This window comes from Mastigoproctus giganteus, chromosome 13 (assembly GCF_048544385.1).
Source record: "Mastigoproctus giganteus isolate SK-2022 chromosome 13, ASM4854438v1, whole genome shotgun sequence".
Classification (NCBI taxonomy): domain Eukaryota; kingdom Metazoa; phylum Arthropoda; class Arachnida; order Uropygi; family Thelyphonidae; genus Mastigoproctus; species Mastigoproctus giganteus.
Genome location: NC_143587.1, coordinates 82,367,023 through 82,386,224, shown reverse-complemented (window position 1 = coordinate 82,386,224; position 19,202 = coordinate 82,367,023). Strand labels below are relative to the sequence as shown.

General features: G+C 38.3%; 1 protein-coding gene across 7 annotated transcripts in view; it reads left to right on the top strand.

Annotated features, from left to right (window-relative positions):
* Nucleotides 1-19,202, top strand: part of Taz (tafazzin, phospholipid-lysophospholipid transacylase) — a 254,338-nt gene that overhangs the window by 80,094 nt on the left and 155,042 nt on the right. For all 7 annotated transcript variants that reach the window (XM_090387175.1, XM_090387176.1, XM_090387179.1 and 4 more), the window contains one exon: nt 9,378-9,635. In XM_090387175.1, the coding sequence (XP_090243301.1) occupies nt 9,378-9,635 (258 nt within the window). The remainder of the gene's footprint in view (nt 1-9,377; nt 9,636-19,202) is intronic.

Here is a 19,202-nt window from a genome sequence, read left to right as displayed (position 1 = left end):
GATACAGGATATTTCAAAGACTGCTGGGAATCACTGGGGTACAAGTAAACACATGGGTTGTGTTAGGGTAGCTAAGAAAAAGAACAGGTGCATGCATACTTGCATATACACCAATGCTAGGAGTTTAGTAAATAAATTTGATGAATTTGAGGTATTCCTCAAAATATCGAAGGCAGATATTGTTGGGATTTCAGAGACATGGTGTCACACACATATAAGGAATGCAGAACTGGAATTTGGGGAATACAACGTCTATAGAAAGGATAGACACGATAGGAAGGGAGGAGGGGTTATGCTATTAGTTAAGAAATACATAAAATCCAAGGAAGTGAAGCTAGTCGAAATCGCTGGACAGTGCAGTGTCGAGTCCGTTTGGTGTGAAATAAGCATTGGGAGATCAAAATTGAGAGTAGGAGTGTGCTATAGGCGTAATGACTCTGATGAGTATAATAAGAAACTGTACAGGGAAATAGAGTGGGCCAGTAAATCAGAGAGTCTTATAATGGGGGATTTTAATTTCCCAGATATTCGCTGGAATTTGTGGGTTGGTCACTCACACACTAGCAAGGCTTTTGTGGATTTATTGGATGATTGTTTTCTACATCAGCATGTTCGGGAGGCAACTAGAGGGAATAATACTCTTGATCTGATTACCAGTAGTGATTCTTCATGCATTAAGAATCTGCAGATAAAGGAACCACTAGGTGGCAGTGATCACAGTGTGCTGAAGTGGGATTTAATCAAAGATGTTACTACCATCAGGGGTAAAGGGAAGGGTTTTTGCTTTCATAAAGGAGACTACAATGGTCTGAGACAGTATTTCAATTCTATACAGTGGAACCAACTGATGATGTTACCAACACCAAATTCAAAATGGGAAGCATTCAAAGAACATATCTTGGAAGCTACTAGGCTTTACATACCAACTAAGAAATATTGTTCAAGGTTTAGGCCTAAATGGATGTCTAATGAGGCATATGGCAGAGAAGAAACATGCATGAGATACATACTAATTAACACTTGACACAGAAGCCTATGATGGATACAAGTTAATCTGTAACCAAGTTACAAAGGAGGTTAGGCAGGTGAAGGCAGATTACAAGAAATCTTTGGCAAGGGATGGAAAGAAAAACAGCAAAGAGTTCTTTACTTATGTAAACTCTAGAAGGAAGGGGATGAATCAGATTGGTCCACTTGATATCGATGGGTCAACTGTTGATGATCCTGCTCAGGTAGCTAACAAACTAAATGAATATTTTGCATCAACATTCTCACATGAGGAGTTATTCAGCGAGGGGAATGCGAGAGGTGTATTCAACTCTGGCAGTAAGCTAGAGAATTTTGTAATAACTGAGAGTAAAGTGGAGGAGAAATTAGCATTAGCATTAGCATTAGCAGAGGCATATGATGCAAGAAAGCAAGCTTATTCAGCATCAGCCAAAAAAAAAAAAAAAAAAACCCACTCCCATTTCACCCCTCCGTTCGTTCGAAATACCTGTCCAGTTGAGCTTTAAATTTGTTTAGGCTATCAACTTCAACAACAAGTGATGGAAGTCGGTTCCACCAACCAACCACCCGCTGGCCAAAGGCAAATTTCCGCACATCTATCCGACATCCGTCCTTCCTCAATTTGAATTTATGCCCTCTGAGGTGATTATTCTGAGCAAGATGAAGAATCCCATTGGCATTGAGCATGCTCAAACCATTCAAAGCCTTATACACCTCTATCAGATCACCTCGCCGGTGCCTAGTCTCCAAACTCTGTAATTTGCAAAACTTAAGCCTTTCTTCGTAAGAGCAACCCTTTGTTCCATTTACTAATCTTGTTGCCCTTCTATGTACCCGTTTCAGCAGCTCTACATCCTTCTTGAAATGAGGCCTCCAGACCTGTATACAGTACTCAAGATGTGGCCTTACCATTGCCTTATACAAGGGAATAATCACCTCCTTATCCCTGCTAGAAAAATTCCTGTATATCATTGACAAGACACCATGAGCTACTCTTGCAGCTCGTCTGCACTGCTCAGAGAACTTCATATCTGCCTGCACAATTACCCCCAGGTCCTTTTCATTCTCCACCACTGTCAGTGTAGTACCGCAGAGTTGATACGTTGCTCTGGGGTTACTGTTTCCCATATGCAGCACTTTACATTTGTCGATGTTAAACCTCATTTGCCACCTCTCAGCCCACCTGTTCAACCTTTCCAGATCCTGTTGCAGCAGCATAGCGTCAGTATTGTCCTTAACGACCCTGCCAACCTTTGTATCATCTGCAAACTTGGACATTAAACTTGATATCCCATCATCAATATCATTCATAAACACCGAAAACAACAACGGACCCAACACCGAACCTTGAGCAACTCCACTAATAACATTAGTCCACGTTGAGCAGTGTCCATTGATTACCACTCTCTGTCTTCTGCCACTCAACCATCCCCTTATCCATAGCAGCAATTTGCCTCCAATGCCACACTGCTCCAATTTGTGCAGCAGTCTTCCATGTGCAACAGTATCAAAAGCCTTTCTAAGATCCAAATATATAATATCAAAGTTATTCCCTGCATCCAGTTCTTTTGTGACTACATCATAGTATCCAATCAAATTGGTCAGGCAAGACCTGCCCTTAACAAAACCATGCTGCGTCTGAGCTATAACTGAATTCTTGTCTAGATGATCCTGCAGTGCTTCTTTAACCAGTGCCTCCATTAATTTACCTGGAACAGAAGTTAAACTAACAGGTCTATAATTACTTGTGTCAGCCTTTGATCCTCCTTTGTGAATTGGGGTTACATTTGCACATCTCCAGTCTATGGGTACCTCCCCTGTGTCCAAAGAAGCTCTCATAATTATGGCTAGGGGTTTGCATACTTCCTTTGCTGCCTCCTTTAATATAACTGGATAGATCCCATCCACCCCAGGTGCCTTTTTTATGTTTATCCTCAACAATCTCTCCTCCACTTTACTCTCAGTTATTACAAAATCATCCAGCTCACTGCCAATGTTTACTTTACCTACATCATTCTCCTTCCTGAATAACTCCTCATGCGTGAATGTAGATGCAAAATACTCGTTTAGATTGTTAGCCACCTGAGCAGGATCCTCAACTGTTGAACCATCAATATCCAGTGGACCAATCTGATTCATCCCTTTCCTTCTTGAGTTTAAATATGTAAAGAACTCTTTTCTGTTTTTCTTTGCATCCTTTGCCAAGGATTTTTCATAGTCTGCCTTTGCCTGCCTAATCTCCTTTGTGACTTGGTTATAGACCAACTTATATCTATCATAGGCTTCCATGTCACCCATTAATTTGTATGTATCCCATGCATTTTTCTTCTCTGCCACATGTCTCATTAGTTCATCTGACAACCATTTAGGCCTAAACCTTGAACAATATTTCTTAGTTGGTATGTAAAGCCTGGTAGCCTCCAAGATTAGTTCCTTGAATGCTTCCCATTTTGAGTTTGCTGTTGGTAACATCATCAGTTGGTCCCACTGTATAGAATTTAAATACTGTCTCAGACCATCATAGTCGCCTTTATGAAAACAAAAACCCTTCCCTTTACCTCTGATGGTAGTTACCTCCTTGAGTAAATCCCACTTCAACACACTTTGATCACTGCCACCTAGTGGTTCATTTATCTGCAGGTTCTTAATGCATGAAGAATCACTACTGATAATCAGATCAAGAGTATTGCTCCCTCTTGTTGCCTCACGAACATGCTGATGTAGAAAACAATCATCCAATAAATCCACAAAAGCCTTGCTAGTGTGCGAGTGACCAACCCACAAATTCCAGTCAATATCTGGGAAATTAAAGTCCCCCATTATAAGACTCTCTGATTTACTGGCCCACTCTATTTCCCTGTACAATATCTTATTATACTCATCAGAGTCATTAGGCCTATAGCACACTCCTACTCTCAATTTTGATTTCCCTATGCTTATGTCACACCAAACTGACTCGACACTGCCCTGTCCATCGATGTCGACTGGCTTCACTTCCTTGGACTTTATGTGTTTCTTAATTAATAGCATAACCCCTCCTCCCCTCCTGTCCTGTCTATCCTTTCTATACACATTGTATTCCCCAAATTCCAGTTCCGCATTACTTATATCTGTGTGACACCACGTCTCTGATATCCCAACAATATCTGCCTTTGATGTTTTGAGCAATACCTCAAATTCATCAAATTTATTTACCAAACTCCTAGCATTGGTGTACACGCAGGTATACATGCACCTGTTTCTATTCTTAGCTACTCTAACACAACCCATGTGTTTACTTGTACCGCAATGACTACCAGCAGTCTCTGAAATATCCTGCATCTTGTTTTTCAGACTTCTGCTCATTTCAATAGAAGCAGTGCAAGAATCACTTCCACCTCTGCCACTGGCTACTGTTAATCTATTAGTCCTTGTATCCCCCCCAACTAGCAGTTTTCCGACCCACCTAACACTGCCTCGACAGCATCAGCAAAAATTCTTGCACCCTTTCTATTTAAGTGTATCCCATCCCTGTAGAAGCAATCTCTCCTGTTAACAAGTACAGTCCAGGCTGAAAAAAATTCTACCCCTTGAGCCTTGCACAATCCCTCCAGGGCCGAATTGATCGACAAGGCTCTCATCATATACTCCCTCCTATCGTGTCTGGGCAGAATTGCAGACACTTTCAAGTTCAACCCTAATTCACGGCTTTTTTTCAATAGTGACCTGTACTTGCTAAGTAATTCCGCCGGTCTCCTACTCTTAATATCATTAGTGCCAACGTGTACAACTATATCACCTTTTGTGCCCTTAAAAGATGATATCCGCACTACAACGTCATCAACCTTTGCCCCTGGCAGACATACCCTGTCCTATTCCACCTATCCTTTTTACAAAGTATTTTCCCCGTTTCCCTGACAATAGAGTCACCAACAACTACTAGTTCCTGTGGGACCAGCGCATTCTGCCTAGGGGGCTGCTTCTGTGTTGCCTGATGACCAAGTGCAAGCTCTGGCGTTGATGTGGGCAGCTGAGAGCTTGATGGCCCCTCAATTTATTACCTTCGAGGGCATCCACCCGGTCCTTCAAGCTCTCATAAAGGCCCATAACAACGCTGAGTTGTCGCCTGATTTCCTTGCACTCCTTACATCGTGCACACACAAAGACATCCCCCTTGGCAGTATCGTGTCCTGTACCCGACTGCTCCGCAAACATCAAGCAAACAGTGCATTTTAATAGACTGTGATTCAGAGGGCAACTGCCCCCCTCAGTTCTGCCCTGAACCACAGCACTCCCCATTAGCTTGAGCCTTTTGCTTTGCTGCTCTGGTCAGAGTCATGATTCCGATTTAATTCAATAAAATTCAAAACAAAAATTAAATCCTTAAGTTATATCCCAAAACAGTTATGTTATATATATTTTTTTTTCGGTATCTAGTGTTTTCTACGAGTTCCCTTTATACAACTTCCGTATCACGTGCACCACTATAGTTATGTATTAATTATTTGTTACGATTAAGTCGTTATATATATATATATATATATATATATATATATATATATATATATGAGTTAAGTTAATAATGGTAAGAGTTTTTTTAAAAGTAAAATATGATATACTAGCTTATCAGGTAAACCATAAACCATGGCGGGTACCCAACGTGACCTGGAAAAAATCAATCTATGCCATGACTATCCGTCTATCCATGGCTATCCGTCGGGCTAACAGTCATCTTGCCAGTTAACTGCTAAATTTGGGATTAATTAACAAAATTTTATTACTACTATTTGGCTCTAACTTACTACAAATTTTATACTTTTGGCTCTCTAACTACTACAAAATTTATACATTTGGCTCTAACTTAATACTATTTTACGTATATTAGGATATAGTTATGCTGGACGATGACTACAGAAACGGATAGCTCGTTAATTATGGTTGATACATTGTAAGGGTTAGCCCTCGAAAAAGTCCCTTGCAATGTATCTTATTGCCATAACTAACATTTTAATGGTATTTTTATATATATATATATATTTTTTTTTTTATATATATTTTTTTTTATATATATTTTTTATATATTTTTATATTTATATATATTTATTGCTTATGTCATGGCATAGATTGATTTTTTCCAGGTCACGTTGGGTACCCGCCATGGTTTATGGTTTACCTGATAAGCTAGTATATCATATTTTACTTTTAAAAAAACTCTTACCATTATTAACTTAACTCATATTCATACAGACCGATGTAATGTTTAATCGTCCTAGATGGCATTAATTGGTTATGTTACTACTTAATATTTATTATAATATTTATATTTATTATAACATTTAATATTTGCTTTGTTATACTTGGAAATATATATATATATATATATATATATAGAGTTAAAAGTACAATTTAATTGACAATAAAGTTTATCAAGATTAATAGATTTACTGATTAATTGACGATATTATATTATGCACTATACGACACTAAGCATATGCTATCGTGTAAAAATGGCGGGAATTCACGAACGGTATTTCTACGGACTCGTAAGTATTGATTAGCTTCCAAATCTCGCTATCTCAATTTAGAATAAACTAAGGATCCTGACTAGGTCTATAATCTACTTATAGAAGATAATTTGATATAACAGTTGGTTAATAAATCGACTAAATTTGGTTAAAAAAAAAAATTTGGTTTGTGACACGTGGATTTGATACCGTTACCGATACTAAGTAATATCTACAAAATCTCTGTCTAAGTTAAACTTTAAACTAAGTATCGTAACTAGGAATATAAAGCTACTCTAGAAAATAAGTTAATATGACAATTTAAACTAATAAAGCAGAAAATAAATCAGGAAAAACTTCTCTGTTTGAAGAGCTTTAAGGTACAATTGCCGCCCAGGCTAACCTCGCATCCAGACTCCAATTGTTGAAGATAAACACAAGAAAGGCACCTGGGGTGGATGGGATCTATCCAGTTATATTAAAGGAGGCAGCAAAGGAAGTAAGCAAACCCTTAGCCATAATTATGAGAGCTTCCTTGGACTCAGGGGAGGTACCCATGGACTGGAGATGTGCAAATGTGACTCCAGTTCACAAAGGAGGATCAAAGGCTGACACAAGTAATTAACGACCTGTGAGTTTAACTTCTGTTCCCGGAAAATTAATGGAGGCACTGGTTAAAGAAGCACTGCAGGATCATCTAGACAAGACTTCAGTTATAGCTCGGACACAGCATGGTTTTGTTAAGGGGAAGTCTTGCCTGACCAATTTGATTGGCTACTATGATGCAGTCACAAAAGAACTGGATGCAGCAAAAAACTTCGATATTATATACTTGGATCTTAGAAAGGCATTTGATACTGTTGCACATGGAAGACTGCTGCACAAATTGGAGCAGTGTGGCATTGGAGGCAAATTGCTGCTATGGATAAAGGGGTGGTTGAGGGGGAGAAGGCAGAGTGGTAATCAATGAATACTGCTCATCGTGGACTAATGTTATTAGTGGAGTCCCTCAGGGGTCAGTATCGGGTCCATTGTTGTTTTCTGTATTTATAAATGATGTTGATGATGGTATATTAAGCTTAATGTACAAGTTTGCAGACTATACAAAGGTTGGCAGGGTTGTCAAGGACACTACTGACACTATGCTGCTGCAACAGGATCTGGATAGGTTGAGCAAATGGGCTGAGAGATGGCAAATGAAGTTTAACATTGACAAATGTAAAGTACTACATATGGGAAACAACAACCCCAGAGCAACGTATCAACTCTGTGGTACTACACTGACAGTGGTAGAGAATGAAAGGGATCTTGGAGGTGGTTGTGCAGGCAGATATGAAGTTCTCCGAGCAGTGCAGGCGAGCTGCAATAGTAGCTCATGGTGTATTGTCAATGATATATAGGAATTTATCTAGCAGGGATAAGGAGATGATTATTCCCTTATATAAGGCAATGGTCAGGCCACACCTAGAGTACTCCATACAGGCCTGGAGGCCTCATTATACCTGTATACAGTACATATTATATATGTACTGTATACAGGCCTGGAGGCCTCTAAATACAGAAGGATTTAGAGCTGCTTGAACGAGTACAGAGAAGAGTAACAAGATTAGTGAATGGAACAAAGGGGTGCTCTTACAAAGAAAGGCTTAAGTTTTGCAAATATCAGTGTCTGGAGACTAGGCACCAGCGAGGTGATCTGATAGAGGTGTATAAAGCCTTGAATAGTTTGAGCATGCTCAATGCTGATGGGATTCTTCCTCTTGCTCAGATAATCACCTGAGAGGGCATAAATTCAAATTGAGGAAAGACAGATGTAGGATAGACGTGCAGAAATTTGCCTTTAGCCACCGGGTGGTTGGTTGCTGGAACAGAATTCCATCCCTTGTCGTAAAAGTTGATAACCTAAGTAAGTTTAATGCTCAGCTGCACAGGTATTTTGAACGAACAGAGGGGTGAAGTGTAAGTGGTTATTTTTTATTTATTTATTTATTATTATTTTTTTTTTTGGCTGATGCTGCATAAGCTTGCTTTCTTGCATCAAATGCCTCTACTACTGCTAAGTGTTGCACATAATTTTGCTAGCTTTTTATCATTATTGTTAGGTTTACTTAGGTTCTCTTGATTTCTTTGTAGGTGTAATTGTAATTTCCTACCTTGCTATTTAAATTGTCCACAGGCACTATTATTTCTTTTTCTTTAGTTTCTACTATTCTTTTTAACATATTAAAGAACTCTTTTATTTCTCTTCTGTTTTCTGACTCTTCTAATTTATAAACATGATTAATATTAATATAGATTAAGTAGAGCTTGCTTGTGCATCTCACTGTACTTAATATTTTCATAAAAACTGAATTTTTGCTTTCAGATTGTTGCTGCATTACATGTACATCCAGAGATAAGGTTTTAAAAATGCACAGACTTATGATCTCGTGGAAATCACTGGCTCTATTAATTATCCATAAGTTAACTATACAAAAGTCATAATCTTTGAGTCCTCTAGAAAATGTACACTCATTTTTTTATTATTTTTTTTTTTTTATACTTGGTAAACCTTAATTTGAAATATCTGCATCTCCATCTGCAAAGTGATGGTCTTCATTGAGCATATGCCAATTTCAGTCTATTGAGCTTATTGAGGCTCATTCGCTGTAGATTTTTATTAAGGTTTTTTTTCATTGAGTATATTATTTGTTTTTATTTGTTTTTCTCGATTGTTATAAGGCTCCATTATGGTAAAGAATATATATAATACTCATAATTTTTCTTAATTGTGTGATCCATAAATATTAATTTATAAACTGATTTAATGTTTATATTAAAGCACTTTATATGAAATATGGAAACAAAAGAATTCATCTGTTTGTTCACTTTATTCTTTTTGTGTAGGTATGTTGGACTGGAGGCATGTTTTAAACAGTAAAATAATAAGATGGGCAGCAGCAGCTCATGATATTTGTTTCACAAATAAACTTCATTCATATTTCTTTGCCCTGGGTAAAACTTTTCCTGTTGTTCGAGGGGATGGGGTTTATCAACGAGCTATGGACTTCTGTATAGAAAGGTTAAATTCTGGAGCTTGGGTACATTTTTTCCCAGAGGGTAAAGTTAACATGAAGACTCATGAGTTTCTCAGATTGAAATGGGGTAAGTTGAGTTTGATGCAGCTTTATTTTTAAGTTTGGTGTGTGTGTGCATTTAATTAGAACAAAGTGCATTCTTTTTTTTTTTTTTCTTGGTATATATATAAATGTAAATATGCATATTAGTGCATATAATTAGGCTAGTTAAAGCAGGGCTTGCTATACTAAATATATAAATTTTCTCCTTATACGTTGCATTTTGGATCCTGAATTAGATTAAAGGCATACAACTAAAGGAAAGTATATCCCTAGATTTGTTAAAAGGCATCAATAAAGAGAAGATAAATATTTCAGACAATATATACAGATCACACCAGTAGTGAATATAAGGAAGGAGTTATAATTTGGAAAGCCTCCTGAAAGTTATTTCCCTCTTACAGGATGAAACCATATACCAGAAGATGAAAACACTTCAACAGTCCTCTAGAGCAGACTTTAGCATTAGCATTAGTAGAGGCATTTGATGCAAGAAAGCAAGCTTATGCAGCATCAGCCAAAAAAAAAAAAATAATAAAAAATAACCACTTCCACTTCACCCCTCTGTTCGTTCAAAATACCTGTCCAGCTGAGCCTTAAACTTATTTAGGCTATCAACCTCCACCACAAGGGATGAAAGTCTGTTCCACCAACCAACCACCCGCTGGCTAAAGGCAAATTTGCGCACGTCTATCCTATATCTATCTTTCCTCAATTTGAATTTATGCCCTCTCAGGTGATTTTTCTGAGCTAGAGGAAGAATCCCATCAGCATTGAGCATGCTTAAACCATTCAAGAGTTTACATAAGTAAAGAACTCTTTGCTGTTTTTCTTTGCATCCCTTGCCAAGGATTTCTCGTAATCTGCCTTCGCCTGCCTAACCTCCTTTGTAACTTGGTTGCATATCAACTTGTATCTATCATAGGCTTCTGTGTCATGTGTTAATTTGTATGTATCCCATGCATTTTTCTTCTCTGCCATATGCCTCATTAGTTCATCTGACATCCATTTTGGCCTAAACCTTGAACAATATTTCTTAGTTGGTATGTAAAGCCTAGTAGCTTCCAAGATAAGTTCTTTGATTGCTTCCCATTTTGAATTTGCTGTTGGTAACATCATCAGTTGGTCCCACTGTATAGAATTTAAATACTGTCTCAGTCCATCGTAGTCGCCTTTACGGAAGCAATAACCCTTCCCTTTACCCCTAATGGTAGTTACCTCTTTGAGTAAATCCCACTTCAGCACACTGTGATCACTGCCACCTAGTGGTTCATTTATCTGCAGATTCTTAATGCATGAAGAATCACTGCTGATAATCAAATCAAAAGTATTACTCCCTCTAGTTGCCTCCCGAACATGCTGATGTAGAAAACAATCATCCAATAAATCCACAAAAGCCCTGCTAGTGTGTGAGTAACCAGCCCCCAAATTCCAGTCAATATCTGGGAAATTAAAATCTCCCATTATAAGACACTCTGATTTACTGGCCCACTCTATTTCCCTGTACAGTTCCTTATTATACTCATCAGAGTCATTAGGCCTATAGCACACTCCTACTCTCAATTTTGATCTCCCAATGTTTATGTCACACCAAACTGACTCCACACTGCACTGTCCAGCAATGTCGACTGGCTTCACTTCCTTGGTTTTTATGTGTTTCTTAACTAATAGCATAACACCTCCCCCCTTCCTATCCTGTCTATCCTTTCTGTAGACGTTGTACTCCCCAAATTGCAGTTCCGCATCCCTTATATCTGTGTGACACCACGTCTCTGATATCCCAACAATATCTGCCTTCGATGTTTTGAGCAATACCTCAAATTCATCAAATTTATTTACTAAACTCCTAACATTGGTGTACACGCAAGTATACCTGCACCTGTTTCTATTCTTAGCTACCCTAACACAACCCATGTGTTTACTTGTACCGCAATGGCTCCCTGCAGTCTCTGAAATACCATGCATCTTGTTTTTCAGGCTTCTGCTCATTCTAATAGAAGCAGTGCAAGAATCTCTTTCACCTCTGCCCGTGGCTACTGTCAATCTATTGGTCTTTGTCTCCCCCCAAGCTAGCAGTTTTCCGACCCACCTAACACTGCCTCGATAGCATCAGCAAATATTCTTGCACCCTTTCTATTTAAGTGTATCCCATCCCTGTAGAAGCAATCTCTCCTGTTAACAAGTACAGTCCAGGCTGAAAAAAATTCTACCCCTTGAGCCTTGCACAATCTTTCCAGGGCCGAATTGATCGACAAGGCTCTCATCATATACTCCCTCCTATCGTGTCTGGGCAGAATTGCAGACACTTTCAAATTTAACCCTAATTCTCGGCTTTTGTTCAACAGTGATCTGTACTTGTTAAGTAATTCTGCCGGTCTCCTACTCTTAATATTATTAGTGCCAACGTGTACAACTATATCACCTTTTGTGCCCTTAAAAGATGATATTCGCTCTACAACGTCATCAACCTTTGCCCCTGGCAGACATACCCTGGTCCTGTTCCACCTATCTTTTTTACAAAGCATGTTCCCCGTTTCCCTGACAATAGAGTCACCAACAACTACTAGTTCCTTCGGGACCAGCGCATTCTGCCTTGGGGGTTGTCTCTGTGTCACGCGATGCCCAAGTGCAAGCTCTGGCGTTGATGTGGGAAGCTGAGAGCTTGATGGGCCCCTCAATTTAGTTTCTTCGAGGGCATCCACCCTGTCCTTCAAGCTCTCATATAGGCCCACAAGAACGCCGAGTTGTTGCCTGATATCGATACACTCCTTGCATCGCGCACACACAAAGACATCCCCCTTGGCAGTATCATGTCCCGTACCCGATTGCTCTGCAAACATCAAGCAAACAGTGCATTTTATAAGGCTGTGAGTCAGAGGACAACTGCCCCCCTCAGTTCTGCTCTGAGCCACAGCACTTCCATTAGCTTGAGCCTTTTGCTTTGCTGCTCTGGTCTGAGTCATGATTCTATTAATTTATTAATTAATTATGTTATGTTATTAATTATATTACGTTTGTAATCTAAGTCGTTATATGTATTTATTTAAACGTACAATTTAACTGCTAACGAAGTTCAACTAACGCTATCTAGTACGGTATATAACCTACGGTATATCTAGTATGGTATCACAATGGCGGGAAAGTTACTAACGGTAGCGGTAGTTACGAACACGTGGAAACCCTTACCGATACTTTTACAAGGCCGAGTAAAGAATAAATACACCAAATTAATCAAAAAATCACAAAATAATGTTATACTACTAAATTTAAATCAAAAGTTTTTGAAAAACAATAATTTCAAATCAATAAATAAGAAAAATCCACTGAGCGGCTTGGAACACGACCGTCACTAGTAGCCTCGTCAGCAGACTCTGAAAAAGAAATGTCTGCAAAAAGAAATGTGACTTCCCAGTCACATTTCTTTTTGCAGACTACCCCATCAGTAATAAGTTTTTTCAGCAAATTACTTTTAACAGTTCAGAAATTTTTAAAATAACTTCTTAAAAATAAGATCCGAATTCTTACATTGCTATCAGTTTGTAGTTAGATACATGGTAATTTTAAAATATAATTTGTATATTAGCGCTAGTAGAGGCATATGATGCAAGAAAGCAAGCTTATACACCATCAACCAAAAAAAAAAAAAAGAAAAAAAAAAAACCACTTCCCATTTCACCCATCCATTCGCTCCAAAAGTGTGTCAAGTTTTTCCTTGAATTTATTTAATCTACCAATTTCCACAACGACAAATGGAAATTTGTTCCAGCAATCAACTACCCCCTGGCCAAAGGCAAATTTCTACACATCTATTCTACAACTGCCTTTCTTCAATTTAAGTTTATGCCCCTCAGGTTCGTAATCTAACCAAGAGGAAGAATATTATCAGTGTTGAGCCTGCTCAAACCATTCTAGTTTGAACAGGCTCAACATACACCTCTATCACCTCATACCCCTGAATCATGCCTAGTGTCCAGATGCTGCAATTTACAGAACTTGAGCCTTTCTTGGTAAGTGCACCCGTGGCGCCTCCGTAGCCGGGTGGGAAGGAGCAGCAGTGCGTAACATACGCTTCTTGATTAGACCGGGGTTCGAGCCCGTCACCACCAAATACGGAGGATGCGGAAAGGTCAGGGAATAACCACCGCATATTCACGGAGCAATATGGCCTTAGTTGCTAATGCTCCTAAAAACCAAATAACAAACAAAACAAGTGCACCCGTTTGTCTCTCCAATCTTGTTGCTCTTCTCTGTACACATTCTAGCAAGTCCACATCCTTCCTAAAATGAGTACTGCACACCTTGAGTACTGCATACAGGTCTTCCCAGACCTGTATGCAGTACTCAAGGTGTGGCCTGACTATTCCCTTATATAAAAGGATAATCACATCCTTATCCCTGATGGCACTATTCTTCTTGTATATCATTGACAAGACCCCCTGATCTATTCTGGCAGACTGTCTGCACTGCTCAGAAAACTTCATATCTGACTGCACAATTATCTTTTTCATTCTCCACTAACCTGAGTGTAATACCATACAGTTGGTATGTTACTCTGGAGTTAATGCTACCCATATGCAGTACTTTACATTTGTCAATGTTAAACTTCAATTCCCACCTCTCAGCCAATCTGCTCAACTTTTCTAGATCCTCTTGCAGTAGAATACTATCATTACTGTCATTAACAACTCTGCCAACCTTCGTATCATCAGCAAACTTTGACATTAACCCTGATATACCTTCATCAATATCATTGATAAATACAGAAAACAACAATGGGCCCAACACTGATCATTGGAGGATTCCACTAATAACATTAGTCCACGAAGAGCAGTGTCCATTGAGTACCACACTCTGTATTCTCCCACTCAACCATTACTTTATTCATAGCAGCAACTTGCCCTTAATGCCATACTGCTCCAATTTATACAGTAATCTTCCATGTGCAACATTATCAAAAGCTTTCTTAAAATTCCAGTATAGTAAACCCCCACTATTCCCGGGGATTACGTTCCTGAGAAATGCCGCGAATACCGAAAACACGAATACTGAGTTATGGCTCCCATAGTAATAAAGGGGTTCCGTTCCAAATTATGAAATACAGTATATAAGAAAAACTAGTCTAAAATTGTATCTATGTATGTATTATATGTACCTTCATAATATGACTATGTACATAGACAGTACATAGTGAAATGCAAGCATATGGCATCGAAATGAAAATAAGAAACAATTTAATATTAAATCTAATATTTATTAGAAATTTCAAACAAATCTTTCAAACCAGTGCCTTTGCTAGCTAAGAAACTTATCCCGCCAGTGCTATCACCAGTTTCGCTAAAGTGTTGATAAAGGAGTTTTGCCTTTTCACGAATGATGAGTGAACTTAACGGAATTTTATTTTGGGGTCGTTCTTCTATCCACAGATTTAAAGCCTTTTCCATTTTTTCTAATTTAACATCACGAGTTACAGAGCAAATTTTTGAAGCAATTAGCACTTTTTCACGGACACTATGGCGGATTTTTTCTTCCGATTTCTTGATTGATCCGTTGACTCATTGATTTTATAATGTTTTGCCACTGAGGAGACACTTTCACCATTAGAAATTTTATCTAATAACTCAATTTTATTTGCCAATGTCATCAACTTCTTTGATCTTTTCACATTTCCCTTGTTATTCGTAGCCATATTTTTGTACGGGTTAGAAAGAACTTGTCCACAATAAAGTCATTTTCTTCCATGAACACACTGGAAAAAGTCTGTTTTACACTGCAAAATGGTAGATTTATCACTTTTGTAAACATATCAATTTATAAATTGATAAATATATTCAATTTATAAGCATATAAATTAAAAGAAAACGACGAAATCTTCCATGACAAGTGCATAACACATACTGAACAAGGATTAGTGAGAAATATCCACGCTCGCAATTTTGTCACCCCTCCCCCCACCCACTGAACGGGTGGGGGAAGAGGGGTGACGTCTGTTTTGACCGGGAAAGATCATTTTAGCCACACCCATGTTTTTTATGGCGGAAAAGTTCACGGCGCTTTTTAAAATTCACATTTTTCATTTTATATTAAATCAGCGACCGCGAATAGCGGGGGTTTACTGTATATGATATCAAAATTATTTTTTGCATCCAAAGGAATAATCATAATTTTTCTTTGTGACCACATCATAGTATCCAATCAGATTGGTCAGACAAAACTTCCCCTTTACAAATGCATGCTGTGTCTGAACTATAATTGCAGTCTTGTCTAGATGATCCTGCAGTGCTTCTTTAACTAGTGACCTAGTGACTCCATTATTTTCCCTGGAACTGAAGTTAAACTATCAGGTCTGTAATTACTCGTGTCACCCCCTGATCCCCTTTTGTGAATTGGGGATACACTTGCATATATCTCCAGTCAATGGGGACGTCCCCGAGTCAAAGGATGCTCTCGTAATTATGGTTAAGGGGTTGCTTACTTTCTTTGCTTCCTCCCTTAATATAACTGGATAGATTCCATCCACCCAGGTGATTTTCCTGTGTTCAACTTCAATTTCTCCTCCACTTTGCTTTCAGTTATTACAAAATTATTTAGTTCCCTATTAGCATTTAATAAGATTCTGTCCTCCACTTCCCTACAGAATTCCTCATGTGTGAATGTAGATGCAAAATACTCAGTTTGTCAGCTGTCCGAGCAGGGGCATCAACGGTTGAACAATTGATATCAAGTGGATCAATCTGATTCATCCCCTTCCTTCTAGAGTTTACATAAGTAAAGAAGTCTTTGCTGTTCCTCTTTGCATCCTTTGCCAAAGATTTCTTCTAATCAGCCTGCACTTACCTCCTTTGTGACTTGATTGCAGACTAGCTTATATCTACCATTGGGTTCTGTGTTGCCTGATAATTTATATGCATCCCATGCATTTTTCTTCTCTGCCATGAGTCTCTTTAGTTCATCTGACACCCTTTTAGGCCTAAACCTTGAACAGTATTTCTTAGTTAGTATGAAAAGCTTAGTAGCTTCCAAGATTAATTCCTTGAATGCTTCCCATTTAGAATTAGCTGTTTGTAACATCATCAGGTGGTCTTACAGTATAGAATTTAAAAAACTGTCTGAGATTACTGTAGTCACCTTTACAAAAGCAAAAACCCTTCACTTTACCACTGATGGTAGTTAAATCTTTGAGTAAATCCCACTAAAGTACACTGTGATTACTGCGACCTAGGGCTTCCTTTATCTACAAATTCTTAATTCATGAATAATCATTGCTGATAATCAGATCAAGAATATTACTCCCTCTGGTTGCCTCTCACACATGCTGCTATAGAAAACAGTTATCCAGTAAATCCACAAAATTCTTGCTAGTGTGTGAGCGACCAATCTACAAGTTCCAGTCAAATCTGGAAAAGTTAAAATTCCCCCATTATAAGACATTCTGATTTACGGGCCCATCTATTTTCTCTGTACAGTTGTTCGTTGTACTCATTAGTCGTTATGCCTACAACACACTTCTACCCGTATTTTTGTTTTCCCAATGTCACACCTAACTGACTCAATATTGCACTGTCCCCCCTCCATGTCAGCTGTATGCACTTCCTTAGATTTTGTGTTCTAACAGCATAAAAATTCCTCCTTTCCTATGCTGTCTGTCCTTTCTGTACACATTGTACTCCCCAAATTCATATTCTGCATTCCTTATATCCGTGAAGCACCATGTCTCTGATACCCCAACATCAAAACATGCACCTGTTCTTAATCTTAGTTACCCAAACACAGCCCATGTATTTACTTGTTCCATGATGACTCCCAGCAGTTCTAGAAATCCCTAGCACCTTGCTTCCCAGGCTGCTTATCATTCCAATAGAAGCTGTGCAAGAATCACTTTTACCTCTGCCTGCAGCCATCATTAATCTATTAGTTTGTGTATCCCCCCCCAAGCTAGCAGTTTTCCAACCCACCTAACATGCCTTGATGGCATCAGCAAATATTCTTACACCCTTTCTATTTAAATGTATCCCATCCCTGTAGAAGTAGTTCCTCTTGTTAACAAGCACAGACCATGCTGAGAAAAATTCTACCCCATGAGCCTTGCACAGTCTCGCCAGGGCCGAATTGATTGACAAGGCTCTCATCACGTGCTCCCTCCTATCGTGTGTGTGGGCAGAATTGCAGACACTTTGAAATTTAACATTAACTTGCGCAACATTGAACTGTGCTTGCTAAGTAATTCTGCAGATCTCCTACTCTTAATGTCATTAGTCCCAACATGTACAACAATATCACCTTTTGTGCCCTTCATTATATAACGTAACAAAAAATTTAAAAACAAAACCATATAGTTAAAACTAATGAGATTGCTGAGAATATTGGGGAGGGAGGAGAGTGGGGTGAGAGAGTGAGAGCTTAAATCTTCTTCTGTCTCAAGTTTGTTAGGATATTTTGATTTTTCTAATGTGTAAGTGTTTTCTAGTACTCATATGTATGGTTTTTAGCATGTGAGAAAAAGGAAAGAGAAACATTACTGATTTACCCCAATTCAGCATATAATTTTGCATCAGATCCATCCCAAAGTTCATACTTACTCTTGAACAAAGTTTTAAACCCATGTTCAGCTGAAATTATCTATAGTGCTTTCTTTTTAAATATTTTAATAAATCATAAGGAAACGAAAGTGATACAAGTATAGACCTAACAAAGTGAAATAGACTCCATTACCAAATTTTTCTTGAAATCCTAGAGCAATGTTTTTCCAGATTTTTTTTGATGCTGATATACTGTATAAATACAGAAACAGTTTTGACACTCCACTCAGAATTTTGTAATTATTTGACACTCTTCCCTTTTTCTTTCTTATCTTTGAGCTGATAGTAATTGCATAGGCATGCAGCTATCTTTCAGGTCAAAAACATGTAAGTGGGAGGTGGCAAAATGTGTAAGCACAAGTATAAACAAAGCCATTTGAAATGAACTGTATCAGTTATTAGTTTTCAAAGAGAGTGCACCCGGAGCAAATCAGGGTGGAACATAACCTTGGTATTGCAACACCCACTTCAGAATACTCTGCTCTGGAGCATAAAACCAAAGAGAGTAAGGTAGACAAGTCTCTTTATGAGAGCTTTAAATATGGACAATTCAGAACCCCCATTTATTTTCATTGGTGTTAAACATGCATACTAGTCCTTCCCATGTGCCATAAAAACCAGACCAAACCAAACCAAAATCCCATCTGCACCATAGTCAACAGCAGGCCACATGTGGGGCAAGTGCTCACTGAAAAGCTAATATATTTGCTTACCAGAATTTTATTCTTTCAGGCCTACCTTTTCTTAAGAATTCTAAAGACCTATTGGATAGGCTCCAACACACATTCATATATATATATACAATGTAAGAATGTATTAATAAATTTTGATGTGGAGCAAAGTTCACTAACATCCTTCTCACAGATACCAAAGTTAGCCTGGGCAAAAGGCACAGTAATTCAGCAGATTAGCTACTTTCATCATTTTTTAAAATAAGGATATCTTGTAGGTCTTGCAGGTGAATACAGGGGAACTGCAGTTAAACAATAATAAATAAATTTATTCTATAAGTAATATAC